Genomic DNA, 13,655 nt, shown 5'->3' with positions numbered 1-13,655 from the left:
CCCCGCACCGACCTCCGCCCGGAGGCCAGAGCGCCCCCTCCCCAGCGGCGCGCATCCCCAGGAGCCTCACGCTTGCCCCCTCCCCTCCCCACGCGGGAGGCCGGCCCTGCCCCTTCCTCGAGAGAAAGGTGAGCGCGGCGGGCGCAGCGGGCAGGGTGGGTGTGGCCCGCGACTCCGGGAACGCACCCAAGGCCCGGCCACCGCCTGGCGAGCCCCGGCTCCTCTTCCAGAAACTGCGAGGATCCGAGCGCACTGTTTGTGCACCACAAGGTCAAGTCGGGAAGTGGAGCCGGAGGAGGAGGGGCGCGGCGGCGCAGGGTGGGGAGAGGGGCGCCCCGCCGCCTCGCCAAGTGCCAGACCCTGGAAGTTGCCCCTCGGTTTTTAACCCCTTCGGCGGAGCGGGAGGCACAAGCTGGGGGGGCTGCTCCGGGGCAAACTCCTGCCAGCGGCCGGGACGAGCACCCACCCACCCACCACCGCCTTCCCCGCCCCCCGGAAATGCGGGGCAGCTCCGGGCGCCGGGAGGCACCCGAGGGGGGGAGGGGGCGCCGAGCCCGCGAGGGACCCTTCCTGCGAACCGCCCCCGGCCCCCGGAGGTCGCCCACGAGCTCCAGTGTCCCCCGCCCGGGACGTTAGTTTCCATTTGGCGTGGGTGCGGGCGGGGGGGGGGAGGGCCGCGCCCCCTCCCCCAGAGTCGTGCGCGCCCCTCCCCTCCGCTCCAGCCAGCACTTTCTGCTCACTTCTGGCGCTGCGAAACGCCACGCGATTTATGCGATTCGCGTTTTAAAACCGGCGATTCAGAGACAGGGCCGCGGGCGAGGGTCTCCCGGCGCCGGAGCCCCGGGGGGCGGGGTGCTGTGCGAGTCTCGTTCCGTCCGCGAGTGTCGCCTCCAGGCTGTTATTTGCAAAGAAACGTCTTTTTGACGCAGGGAGAAATGGCAAATTTTAAGTACGTCATTAATATGGCGCCAAAAGATTTTTTTTAAGTATAAGCTTTTTTTTTTTTTTAGGGTTGCGGGGGGCGCCGCCCGGGTCTCGGGCGCGAAGGGGGCGGGGTGTGAGCAGAAAGTGTGAGCGAGAGCGTGGAGGGGCGGGGAACGCGTGTGAGTGTGCGGGGTGTGAGCGGACCTGACGGGACTTGCACGGGCGCAGCCGCCGAGCGGGCCCGGCCCCGGGGACAGGGCGGGCTGGGGGCGCCCCGGAGTCCGCGGGCGGCCGGGGCCCGCAGCGCTACCTGGGCCCGCCGCGGAGCCCGGCACTGGGCGGGGGGCGGGGGGCGGCGGAGATCCGAGCGCAGAAGAGAAAAGTGGCTACTCCCCCTCTCTCGCTCCTCCTGCCCGCCCCCACCCCACCCCCACCCCAACACATTTTTTTTTTTTCTAAAGAGATCACAAGGAAGTCTTGGTTTAAAAAGAAACAGAAACATACACAGGGGGTTGGTGAATGGTGCCGACCGCGGCCATCGCAGTTGGAGGGTATTTTTTGGGGGGGGGCCGAGTAGCGTCCATGGAGTTACTTTGCGCTCACTCCTAGCGGCGCCGGCTCGGGTCCGGCGGGCTGCCCGTCCCCGGCAGGGCCGAGGGGCCGGGGACGCCGCGGGCCCGGCCGCCTCCCTCGCCGCGACCCCGGATGGATGCGCGCCCCCCGCCCTCCCGCGCCGGCCCCGGGAGCTCCTGGTTTCGGGAGCATCGTTCCCGCACCGGTCCCCGCTGCGGCGCGTAGCCGAGGGCAGCGCCCCTCGGGAGGGCACCGCGCAGCAAGGTAAGCAGCAGCCCGCGGCGGATGGGCCCTGCGCATCTCCACGGCGTTATTTGGTGTTTTTGCAACAGATCCGCCAGCGCTCCTCGCTCGCTCTTGCTCGCTCGCTCCCTCTCTCTCCTGCTGGCTGCCTGTTCTAGGAAGCCAGCGCGCGCGGGGGGGGGGGATGCACAGCACAGGGGAGAGAGATTGCGCATGTTGGTCAGTCGTGTTTTAAGAGTACAGTGCGGGGAGGCTGGCGGGGGCGCATGCAGCAACAACTTTTGGAAGGGTGAGCCTGGCGACCTCCTTTATTAATGACTGCGGCAAAGCGCCCCCGGGCCGGCGAGGGGGCGCGGGCGGGCGGGGGCGCGCCGGGGCCGCAACTTGCCCCGCGGGCTCCGGCCGGGCGGAGGGGCTGCGGCGCTAGCAGGGCGCGGGGAGGCGGGGGGAGAGGTCGCGCGGCCGCGGGCGGGGGCGCGCAGGACCCGGAGCCCGCTGCCCTCCGGTCGCCCCGAGTTTCATTTTGTTGATACGCAGCACGTCCGGGCGCCGAACCGGGCTGAGCCGGTGCACATGACCCCGCGCTGGGCTCACGTGCAGCCGGCCGGGTCCCAGACACCTTCCGGGGGCCGCCGCCTCCGCCCTGTCGCCCCCTCTCCGGGCTGGGTGCGCGCGGGCGCTGCACGCGGGGGCAGCATGCTCGGCTCCTGGGCTCGGAGGCTCCGCACAAATTAGACACAGTTTTTTTTTTTTTGGAGGGGCGGGGGCCGCCCTTGCCAGGTGAGTGGGGAGGACGCGCAGCCCCGCCGCCCGGGGCGCGGGCCGGGGTCGGGGGCATCCCCCGCTGCGGGGCCGCGCGGGAGTCCGGCGGGGGAGAGGCGCTGGGCGAGTGGAAATGTACCGGCGGCGGCCGGAGCGGCGGGTGCGCGCCCGCGGGGCGACGGCAGGGGGCGTGGCCCTTGTTTACCTTCTCCCAACTCTGCCGGTTCGCGTCCCGCCCCAGGAACGGCTCCGCAGCCCCCGGCCCGCCGCCTCCGCCCCTGCGCCCTGGGGGGGGGGGTGCAGGGAAGACGCGGGCGAGTGTGGGCCCTTGCCCGGGACGCGCACACCTGACGCCCGGGGAGTGACACGGTAGCCCCCGCCCCCACCAAGCGCTGCTGCAGTCCCTCGGCCCGGATCCCCGGCGCCGCCCCGCCCCCGGCAGTGGCATCTTCCCGGCCTCACCTCCTTCCTCCCGCTCCCTCCCTGCTTCCCACCCACTCGCCTGCGCCTGCGGAGCGGCTCCCGCCCGCCGCCTCCCCGCCCGGGTGCAGGCTCGTGGTTCCCCCAGGTCCCTTCCCGCCCATCCTCGGGTCCCGAGACGCCCTCCTCTCCCGACCCGGGGAAGAAGGGGCCGGCTCGGTCGGAGGATAAGGATGCCTGCGAGACGGGCGGCGAGGATTCCCCCTCCTCGCCTCCAGAGGCCCAGCCCCCCCCCCAATCCTGTCCCCCTTCCCACCCCCCCGGGGGGCTCGGCCGCCGGGGCCCCCGCCCCGCCCCGCCCCGGGCATCCAGCCCACCCACCTCCCGGCGCCGCCCCCGGCCCGAACCGCCTCCTGCTCTTCCTCGGCCTGGGCCGGAGCCCCCCGCAGCCACCTCCGGCTCCTCCTCCCGGCTCCCGCGGTCGGAATCACGCCGGCGCGCCTCCAGCCTGCGGTCCCGCGGCTGGCCTCCAGGGGCGGGCTGGAGGCGCGTCAGGCCGCTGCAGCCGGCCCGGGCACTTTCTCACCAGCGTGGCTGCAGGCCGCGTGCAGGGGGCTGCAGGCGGCGGAGGGACGCCGGGCCCTGTACCCCGAGCCCGGGGCTCCGCTGCTGCCCGACCTCTGGGCCTCTGCAGTTTCCCGGACCTCGCGCCGGCGCCTGGCGCCCCCGGGCTGAGGGCTGGGCTCATCAGCGCGGTTCCGAGGCACGAAGTTTTTTTGTCCCGGGGTAGTTTGCAGGGAGGTCGTGGAAGGCATTGCTCGCGATCCAGAGCGGGGCCTGAGGAGCCAGGGAGGCACTGGGGCGGCGGCGGGAGGGAAACTGTGTCCTTGCTTTGGTTGGAACCAGGAGGAGCCCTGATATGTGCGCCCAGAGAAGCAGCCCGCCAGGACTCCCCCCTTAACATGAAAACCCAGGCCTGGGCCCCTCCTCCCCAGTGACAGTCCGTCCCCCCTTCCGTGGTACGATTCCCAGTAGCGGGGAGCTGCCAGGCGCCTGGCCCTGCTTCTTCCTGGGTTCCTAGGGTGCCTCCGGCTTGTCGCCTGTCCCATGGTCCTGAGGCCGGTTGGCATTGCCGGAGGAGGCAGATCACAACAGAAGCCGGGGAAGGGATGAGTAATAAGCCGACCCGGCCAGGGAGGAAGGCTTTCGTGTTTGAGAGATGCTGTTTGCCTTTTGGGTCACAGGCGGCAGAAACAGGCTTTGATGCGAAGAGGGCGAATAATTGACGGAGGAAGTTTGCTTGGTGGGGGAGAAGGGGACGTTTGCTGGAGCCCCTGCACCGTCCCAAGTGCTGTTGGCTAGGGTTTCAGTGGAGGAGAACTTGGTTCCCCTGGCCCCAGGCAGCAGGATGCTCAGTGCATGCTGGTTTTGAAGCTGATTGGCTGAGGGTCTCCGAGCACTTTGGGAGGTGAAGTGTTTAACGGTGGACTTGTTGGGGCCCGGGATGCAGCCATTGTTTCCAGCGTGCCTTTCCTTTCCCTCCGCTGCTGGGCTGCAGAGCCAGGAGCTCGGATCCGGGAGGCTGGGCCTGCTGCTGCCCAGGGCCCAGGTGCACCTTGGCCTTTGATGCTGAATGCCACGTCCTTGGGCTGTGGGCTGGGACTCTGATAACCATCCTCCCTGTCTCATGTTCGTGACCCAGGCCACGGTTTCCATGTCCAGGTTCTTCCCAGCTCTATGGGGACCTCCCAAGGCTCTCTGGAGGGTGGCCAGCTCAGAGTTAGGGTGAGGGGATGACCCCTGGCTCCCCCCTGACTTCCAAATTGGCTCAAAAGCTTAGCCCACCGAGCCTGGTCTGGGGGTCTGAAGGAGGCCTCGTGGCCCGCTCCCAGACAAGCCATGGAGTCTGGAGTCTGAACACCCCCACCTATACTTGGGAGGTTGCTGGCCTGTGCTGTGTAGCTCCCCAGGGTGGGCAGCCTGGGGTTGAATTCTGGCTGTGTCCTTGCCAGCTGTGGTGATGGCCTTGTGCCTCAGTTTCTTCAGTGCGTTAGGAAAGATGGAGCCCAAAGCCATGCATGCAGTCAGCCCTTGCTTAGTCCTGGCCATCCATGCTGGTTTAATTAGTGACCTGGGGAGGGTCCGACACAGCTTGGACCTCTCAGCTGAGCCAGAGAGCCAGCTCTCCTCTCTGCAGAAGGGCTCAGAAGATCCTGCGGGTCTAGGGGAGTGGGGGGGTATTAAGCTTTTACACACACACACACCCCCTCCCCATGGCCAGGTGGGAGGGTGGGGGGGGGGCGCGGAGGGTGTGAGCAAACAAAGTCCCTTTCATTCTCCCAGGATGCCCTAGCTGTGTCCCCAGCAGATGGGGGAGGGGTGGGAGTGAGCAGCACGTTGGTGGGATTGCAGGTGGGTTTCAGGCGAGGGTCCAGACGCCCGGCGGCTGGGAGCAGCAGGCTCGCCATGGAGTGTGTACAGAATCGCTCTGTAGTTGCAGTCACTGTCCCTGAGAAGGCATTAAAGTTAATGAGAGATCGGAGAGCGTGTGGCTCTGACCCTGGTTTAAAGCGCTTTCAGAGTGTGCAGCTCTTGTTTTCCGAATGTCTGGCCTTCCCAACACAAGGAGGCTCTGAGGACAGGTTTTCCAGCCGAAATATCATTAAATTGTATTAGCATCTTATTACACGCACGCCCTAGCGGGCTGCCTCAGACAGGCAGAGTTTTTGTTTCTCTTTGAAAGATTGTGTCTGGAATGGTAAATTGCCTGCTTGAGACCACCCCCCCCCCCGCCCCCTGCCCACGCTGAAGGTGGAGGACGCACTCCTGCTGTGTGTGGTGGCCGCGGGGTTGGGGTGCTTTAACTGCCCCGGGAGCGGCTGCAGTAGCACAAGTGAAAGGCCCACTGTTCCCAGGGTCAGCTGGAAGGGCGTTAATGGAGACCCAGGGTGTTTATTTGAGTTCATTTGCAGAGAGGTCTTTAAAGGGGGCTGGCATTGGGCATTGGCGTTTCAAGTCCAGACCCGAGGCCCCCGCTAAGACCGCTGGCTGGTGCTGCCAAGGAAACAGCCGCCACCAAATTGCTGCCCTGTTACTGAGTTGACATTGATCATTAGCCAGGAGCCTAACCAAATAAAGCCTCCTGGAAAATGTGGGAGGTCAGAACGGGGAAGGCAGGCTGTGAAAACAGGACCCGGTGCTGGGCTGCACGGCTCAGGCAGGCTAGCTGGGCTGTGTGGTCCCCCCAGCCCTGACACTGGGGGAGGGGAGACCCCTCTTACTTGCTGAGTGCCAGGGGGCTTGCTGGGGCTTGGGCAGGGGTCTGAACAGAGGCTCTCAGTGCTGATGGAGTGGACCCTGCCAAGGAGAAGGGCACTCAACAGGTAGCTGCGCAAGGGCACTCAACAGGTAGCTGCGCACGCACAGCCGTGAGCCTGAATGTCAGTGTGGCAAGTTGCTTTGCAGAGGGCGGGTGACGGACAAGCAGGCAGAGGCAACCCTGAGGCCCACACTTGGAGGATGAAGAATCAGCCGTGCACAGACCGTGTCCCGGGGCGTGGAGGGGGTGGGGAGGCACGACCTGCACACAGGTCTCTCACAGTCACCGAACTTGACAAGCTAGGCAGGGGCCAGATTGTGTAGGGCTTGTGGTACATCCTTTGATCAGCAGGAAGCCTTTGAAAGATTTACAGTGGGGACGCGAGGTGATCTGATTGCTGCCTTGTAGAGGCTGCTGGGGCTGCTGGGAGGACCGGAACTGTAGGGGAACAGTGGTTGACCTGGGAGAGGAGCAAGGGGTCCAGGCAAGAGATGCCACTGTCTTGAACCCGGTCGATGACAGCAGAGCCGGAGACATGGGGGTGTGCTGTGGCAGAAGACCTCTCTGACCTGGCACGGGTTGGCTGGGGGACAGAGGCCACTGCCCCACAGAGAGGGGACTCCAGGATACCCACACTCTGTATAAGGGGTGACCTGGGAGGTGCCAGTGATGGGGAAAGGGGACCCTTCCTGCCTAGTGTCTCTTTTCCAGTTAGGATTCAAAGAATCTCCCAGAGTAGACCTTGAATTTGGGAGAGCTTGGAGGAGCTGAAGGAGGGGGCCCACCGGGGGCCAAGGTGAGGGTTGAGCACCTCCAGCGCCCCCCTGCAGTCGTAGCCCCAGGTTTCGGCATCGGTGGAGGAACTGGGTGGCAGCGAGAGTCAGGGTGGGGCAGAGGGGTCAGCACCCTCCTGAGCAGACGCTGACACTGGGGGCCCAGTTGAGACGGGGAGGCCTTTGGGACAGACTCGGTTCAAAGGAAAGAGGCCTTGCTCCCAGAACAGTGGCTTCCTGCTGCAGCCTGGTGACTATGCCACGAAGCCACCGAGCCTGCTTCTGTGTGGCCACCCTGACATGGACGATGCACCCTAGACACTCTGCGTGTCTTGGGGAAGACAGGTGTGGCGGGGAACAGGCTCAGGGTGGGCTGTGGGCCGGATGCTGACGGTCACCTGTCAGGCGCCAGGAGACAGCTTCGAGAGTGGGACACGGGTGGCCAGGGAAGCCACTCTGCGGGCTTTGCTAGGCGTCCAGGCTCACCACCCCGCTCTGGGAGGAGCCCCAGGCTGAGCACTAGCACCTATCTGGTGCTCCCGCCACAGCTGGTCACGTTGTAGCCAGGGCCTGATTGCTCTCATTTATTCTCACCAGCTGACTCTGGCCCACAGACGTGTTTGGTTTGGCCCTCTCAAAGTGTTTTAAAAATTCAGACTTCGTTGCCAACATTTTAAATTCGGGAGATTTATGTGAAAATCCAGATCGCGTGTGCATCCCCTGGGAGGTCTGTCTGTGCCAAGGTCCCCGGGCCAGTGAGGAATAGAGCCTGCGTTTGAACGCAGCACCCCGTCGATCCACCGCTCCTCTGCTTCTAATTCTCTGGGAGACCCTGGCCCAAAAGTGCCTCCTTGGCTGGAAGTGAAGAGAAACAGGGTTCACGGGCAGGATTGCTGGAGAAAACGGGCGGGTGCATTGACAGCATCGCTCGTTCCCCCAGTGCTGTCCTGCCAGTGTCGGGGCAAACACGTGGGTCAGCTGCGTGACTAGGCTGTTTGCTGCATGCGGGCAGGGAAGGCTGAAAGTCAAGAGCGTGGTTCCTGGAGTCAAATGCAAGCCTTGTCGTCTTGGGCAAGGCACTTGACCTCTGAGCTTTGACCTCCTTATCTGTAAAAGGGAGGCCACCATCACATCAGTGGAATTCCCCTCCCGCCACAGTGCGTGCTTGGTCCCGGCCAGCCGTGTTCCTGCCATGTCCCACCTCTTGCACCACCAGCTGTCCCTGTGTCCCTCACCCTGTGGAGGCCACTATGCCTGCACCTTTGGAGCGAGGGCAGCGGCCCCAGTGAGTCTTCCTGCCATCCTGATCCTGCCTCTTGGGGTACTGGAGTGGGGAGACACTGCAGTGAGATCAGGTCGGAAGCAGGAGGGGCATCTGGTGTGTTCAGAGGTCTGGGTGGTCTGCAGGGCTGTAGGAAGACAGCCCTCGCCTCCCCCGAGCTTGCTTGGCAGGAAGAGGGTGGGAAGAGCAGGTGTGAGGTGGGGACGGGGAGCCCGTGTGGCCTGCACATGGACTGGACAGCAAGGCTCTCTCCTTACAGACAGGATTCCCTCCGTGTCCTCTGTGGGGCACCCTGCGGGCAGTTTCAGGAGTAACAGGCTCCACCCTGAGCCCCCATCCATTCTCATATTGGGACTTGGTCACCACAGCAGGTTGCCAAAGCCCCCCGGCTGTGCCGCCCTCTGAGCGGGCGGGAGCTGGCTCAGCACCCAGGACTCCGCAGGACTAGAGGAAATAGTGGGGAGAGCAGCTGACCAGGGCGCAGGCCTCAGACCCGGAACCTGCCACATCCAGGGCGTGTGTTAGCCACAGACACCCAGGGCCTGCTGGCTCCCCAGGGCTTCCCCACCACTCCCACCACACTTCCACCTGCTGGCTGCCCCGGAGTGCCCTCCATGCTGGCTTGGGCAGCTGGGTCTCGGGCACCATGGCGTTCAGGCCTTGCCCTGGCCTTGCCTTCCCTCTCTGTCATCTTTGGCCTCCTCGAAGGGCTCCTCGCCCCACCCCGGGGCCCGTGGGTGGGTGGCAGGAGGGTGAGGCTGGCAGAGCAGCAGGCTGAGTGCAGGGGAGTGAGTGTGGGGAGAGAGGTCACGGGCGATCTCTCCGAGCGGCTCAGGGTTCCCCAGGCTGTCCTTGCATGTAATGGGCCTGCCTTTTGTTGCAGATGGAAGAGAAGAGGCGAAAGTACTCCATCAGCAGCGACAACTCTGACACCACTGACAGTAAGGCCTTTTAGTCCGGGCTCTGACGGGGGTAGCGTTTGCGTAGCGGTCAGCACCGCAGGTCCCGGGTGGGAGGAGACTGCCCCGTGCCATGTTCACAAAAGCACCAACCAGCTCGGGTCCCGCTGCTCCCAAGAATCCCTGCACCTTACCATGGCCCCTAGGGCCTTGCTGTACCCCCGCCCCGCCCCGGTCTCCGCTGTGGTTGGGACAGATGAGCTTCCCTGTGGGCCTTTGCTTACGCTGCTGGAGCAAGCGTTCCTCTCTGCTTGCCCTCCTGCCTGTAGGAAGTCTCTGGCCAACAGGTGCAGCACCTGTCGCTCTGAGTTACCTGATGAGTGCCATTTGCTAACCAGCGGTAAGCTCCCCGCTCACGGGCTCCTGTGTCCCCAGGTGCGCTCGGTGAATGCCGGGAATGCCAGTCGAGGAAGGAGAGAAGTCTGAGCTTTAAGGACTTGGCGGGAGAATCTCAGCGGCAGCCTTGTGCCTGGGGGCGGGGGTGACTGCCGTGGGAGCTGGAGGGTGTGGTCAGGGGAAAGGTGGGGTTCAGGAAGGTTTGTTCAGGGCCGGAGCTCACCTCTGGGATGAGGTCATAAGGCTCTTCTCAGATGCCCTAGGAAGCCAGGCCTGCCTGTGCCTGTTGGAGTAAGGAGTTCATGGGCTGCGGGTAGAACGGACAGGCTGGCAGGAAGCTCCCTCCTAGCAGAGGTTGTCCTGTGGCTGCCCAGGCTAAGGAAGGGCCTGCACCGCTAGACCTGTGTGTTCACACGCATGGTGAGCAAGAGGGGACCAGGGGGTCTGTGAGGCCCCACCTGGCTTCCAGAGCTCCCCAGCCCTCCAGGAGCCCGAGGATTAACGCCCTAGGGCGGCTGCTCAGGTCTGCCCCTCCCTTCCCTCCATTGCCTTGGCTCGGTGTGGCTCTGTGGCTCTCCTGGCCAGCCTGCCCCGCCTCAGCAGCCTGCCTTCTGTGCCTGCAGCATGTGGCCTGTGGCCTGGCTCAGGGGAGCCCAGCACCACGCCGTCTGCTTCTAACTGTAGGGCAGGCAAAGGAGTGCTCTGAGAAGGCCGGGTGCCTGCAGGGGTGGGTGTCTAGGCTGGGTGCCCCTGTGGCTGCTGCTCCTTTGATGCATGGGGGTGCTGGCCATAGCCCTGGAGACCAGCCAGGGCCTCAGCTGATGTTGACCGAGCTAGCACCGCGTGCCAGGAACTGTAGGCTGGTGTCACTGAGTCCATACAGCAGCCCTGGGAGCAAACCGAGGCTGCATGAGACCCTTGTCACTTGCCAGGGGTGATGAGCTCGGGGGTGGCTGGGTCAAGGTCAGGCCTCTGGGTCCACCTCGGAGATGCCCGCTTACCATGCCTTGTGCTGCCCTCACTCAGCCCCTACCTGGCGTCCCTGAGTGTCCTGTCAGTACGTAACCCAGGGCAGGCTGCCGAGCGGGCAGGGAAGGCTTGGCCAGTTGTCCTCGACCTGGCCACCGGAGAGCACCAGGGACTTGTCTGGGGTCACACAGTGGGTCAGCCCTGAGCCTGGGGTCATGCAGAGGTCAACCCTGAGCCTGGGGTCACGCAGGGGGTCAACCCTGAACCTGGGGTCATACAGTGGGTCAGCCTTGAGCCTGAGGTCATGCAGTGGGTCAGCCCTGAGCCTGGGGTCACGCAGTGGGTCAGCCCTGAGCCTGGGGTCACGCAGAGGTCAGCCCTGAGCCTGGGGTCACACAGGAGGTCAGCATCAAATCTGGGGCCAGCTGCCTTTGTTACCTGGTTGTTTAGTGGAGGCTTCTGTCGGCGTTCAGTGGTGCAGGCGCAGTCCACCAGGTGTTCACCGAGGGCCCCTCCACTGCTTGTCCTCGGGGCCGGGTGTATGGTGGTCCTGGCCCTCCAGGATCCCTAAAGGGCTCTTCCCTCCTGCAGGTCACGTGACATCCACGTCAGCTTCAAGATGCTCCAAACTGCCCAGCAGCACCAAGGCGGGCTGGCCCCGGCAGAACGAGAAGAAGCCCTCCGAGGTGGGTCTCGCCAGGCTTGGGGGGGGGGGGGGTCAAAGCCAGGGCAGGGCAAGGTGCGGGCAGGAGCGGCTGGCCCTGCACACAGCCCATGCCTGGGGTGAGCAGGGCGGGGAGGGCTGCTGGACCTGAGCCATGGGGGGTTTGCTGCCCAGATGTGGATCTGGGAGGGGGCAGGCCTCCGGGCCTTGTCACCAGGGCAGAGTTGATGTCTCAGCAGAAGGTCCCGTGACTGCATGAGCCGAGGGGATCTCGTGTCCTCCCTCTGGGGCGTATGACTGTGGCACAGAGCCGGCTGGTGGCAGTGGGCTGAGAACAGTAGGATTTGGGGCGTTTTGGAGCCCAGGCCGAGGGTGTAGGATTGGCTGGGTCTAGAGGGTGACATCCTCCGAGCCTCCTGATGGGCCTGTTTCACATGCATGTCACTGAAGCCTCTCTCACTTTGACCTGGGTCGTTTCTTGGAGCAGGTGGAGGTGTTGGTGGGTGGTCTCTGGAGCTGTGGAGGAGGTCCCTGGGTGCGGGTCTGTGAGCAGACACCAGGACTTTGAAAAATCACTCCCTTGGGCCCTCATGCTCCCTCCAGGGTCTTCACTGCTGGTGCCACTGGGCGTTCATGGCACTGGGCTCAGACGGGGGTGCCAGAGCTCTGAGACTGGCTGTGTTCTGCAGGCCGGTGCTGGGGCTGGACACTTTTTTTTTTTTTTTAAGAATCTATTTATTTGTTTTGAGAAAGTGCCAGAGGGACAGAAGAGGTCTCCCATCTGGTTCACTCTCCAAAGGCCCGGCAATAACCAGGGCTGGGCCAGGCTGAAGCCTGGAGCCAGGACCTCACATCCGGGTCTTCCACATGGGTGCAGGGCCGTCATCTGCTGCCTTCCAGCAGCATCAGCAGGAAGCTGGATCGGAAGCAGAGCAGCTGGTGTCACAGGCTTCCCAGGGGCGACTTAACCCGCAACACCTGCCCCTGGACACTATTTTTTTTTAGGATTTGTGTATTTGAAAGAGTTATACAGAGAGAGGGGAGGCAGAGAGGGAGAGAGAGAGAGGTCCTCCATCTGCTGGTTCACTCCCCAGATGACCACAGCAGCCGAAGCTGCACTAATCTGAAGCCAGGAGCCTCCTCTGGGTCTCCCACGTGGGTGCAGGGGCCCAAGGACTCCAAGGCCATCCTCCACTGCTTTCCCAGGCCCCTGGACACTACTTTTTAGTTGTTACAGCTGGATTCTCTTTCCTCCTATGGTCTTGTGGCAGCCAGAGGCTGGAAGTTTGGTTCTGGGGCAGGGCCTTAGGCTTGGGGTGGAGGAGGGTGTCTTTGTTCCCCACTGAACCTCTCCTCTCTGTCCCTCACCAGGGGGGTCATCCAGGCCTCACCACAGGAGTCTTCCTGTCTTTAATCCCTTGGATTTGTTTGTGTGTAAGGGTGTGTGTGGGGGGCTGCATTTGAAAAAGGACTCCACCTTCCCTTAGGACTCTCCTTGGATGGTGGGGTCCTTTGAGAACTGACACTCCATCCCCCACCTGGTGTCCGGCCTTGGGGGCGGGGCTGGAGACCCCAGAAGTGGAGAATGCAGTTAAGGGAGTTGGGGGGAGGCTCTCCTGTTGTCCTGGGGATGCCCTGCCTGGCAGGTGGCCAGGATGTGCCTCAGTGCAGCTGGGACACCCCCCACCCCACCCCATCCTGAAATCACACAGGGGACTCTGGTTGCTATGTCTGACTTGGTGAAAACAGTGTTTCTGTGCCATCTTGGCACATTCCGGACTGCAGGAGCCTGCTTTCGGTGGCCGCTCAGGTGGGGGTGGGGCAGGGAAGTTCTGGGGTGAGCTCCAGCCAGTCTCCTTGCCCTGCTCTGCTCCCTCCAGGCTGCCTCCCTCCTGCTACACCCCCATTGCCCGGGGAGGAAACAGGTGTCTAGGCAGAGGCTGAGAAGAAGGCGATTTGCATGGGGTAGAAAATTCCCCTGCCTCTTGGGTTTTCCAACCCAGAGCTTTGTGCCTAAAAATAGAGTCAGCCACGGTAGGGCCCTGCTGGGGACTGGCTAGCCAGAGGCCCCAGGTCCAGGCCCGGGAGCTCTGCGGGCCGCTCCGGGGTCTGCCTGGGAGACACCCCCACCCCCACCCCCAGAGTCCTGGGCTTCGCGGGCGGAGGACAGAGGTTTCCTCCCACAGCGGGCTGGGGGGCGGGGCCAGGCTTCCCCCAGGTGAGAAGGTGAGAAACCAGCGTGCGAGCTTCTAGAGGATCTGGCTCCTGAGGGCGGAGCTGAGAGTGGTGAACGCTCACACTCCTCACTCAGCCTTCCCTGCTGTTTCCATGAATGGCTTGGAAGAAGGGGTTTGAGTCTGCTGGGCCTGGGAGCAGACCCCGTGGTGAGAGTTGTTCTTGGAGCCCCTCCTGCCTGGGTGGCTGTCCGGTG

The 13,655-nt window shown here is 64.1% G+C and overlaps 1 protein-coding gene across 12 annotated transcripts in view; it reads left to right on the top strand.

Annotated features, from left to right (window-relative positions):
* Positions 1 to 13,655, top strand: part of JADE2 (jade family PHD finger 2) — a 126,693-nt gene that overhangs the window by 78,598 nt on the left and 34,440 nt on the right. For 3 of the 12 annotated variants that reach the window (XM_062189136.1, XM_062189138.1, XM_062189125.1), the window contains exons 1-3: positions 8,061 to 8,299; positions 9,180 to 9,237; positions 11,152 to 11,246. In XM_062189136.1, coding sequence (XP_062045120.1) covers positions 8,207 to 8,299; positions 9,180 to 9,237; positions 11,152 to 11,246 — 246 coding nt within the window. In that variant the 5' untranslated portion in view covers positions 8,061 to 8,206. Of the gene's footprint in view, positions 1 to 206; positions 271 to 881; positions 950 to 1,677; positions 1,762 to 1,939; positions 2,030 to 2,476; positions 2,521 to 7,327; positions 7,360 to 8,060; positions 8,300 to 9,179; positions 9,238 to 11,151; positions 11,247 to 13,655 lie in introns of those variants that run through there. The other 9 variants (XM_062189129.1, XM_062189128.1, XM_062189127.1 and 6 more) reach the window with 7 other exon arrangements.

This window comes from Lepus europaeus, chromosome 4, assembly GCF_033115175.1.
Source record: "Lepus europaeus isolate LE1 chromosome 4, mLepTim1.pri, whole genome shotgun sequence".
NCBI lineage: Eukaryota > Metazoa > Chordata > Mammalia > Lagomorpha > Leporidae > Lepus > Lepus europaeus.
Note: the sequence above shows the minus strand (reverse complement) of the source record. Positions and strands in the feature narration are given on the sequence as shown.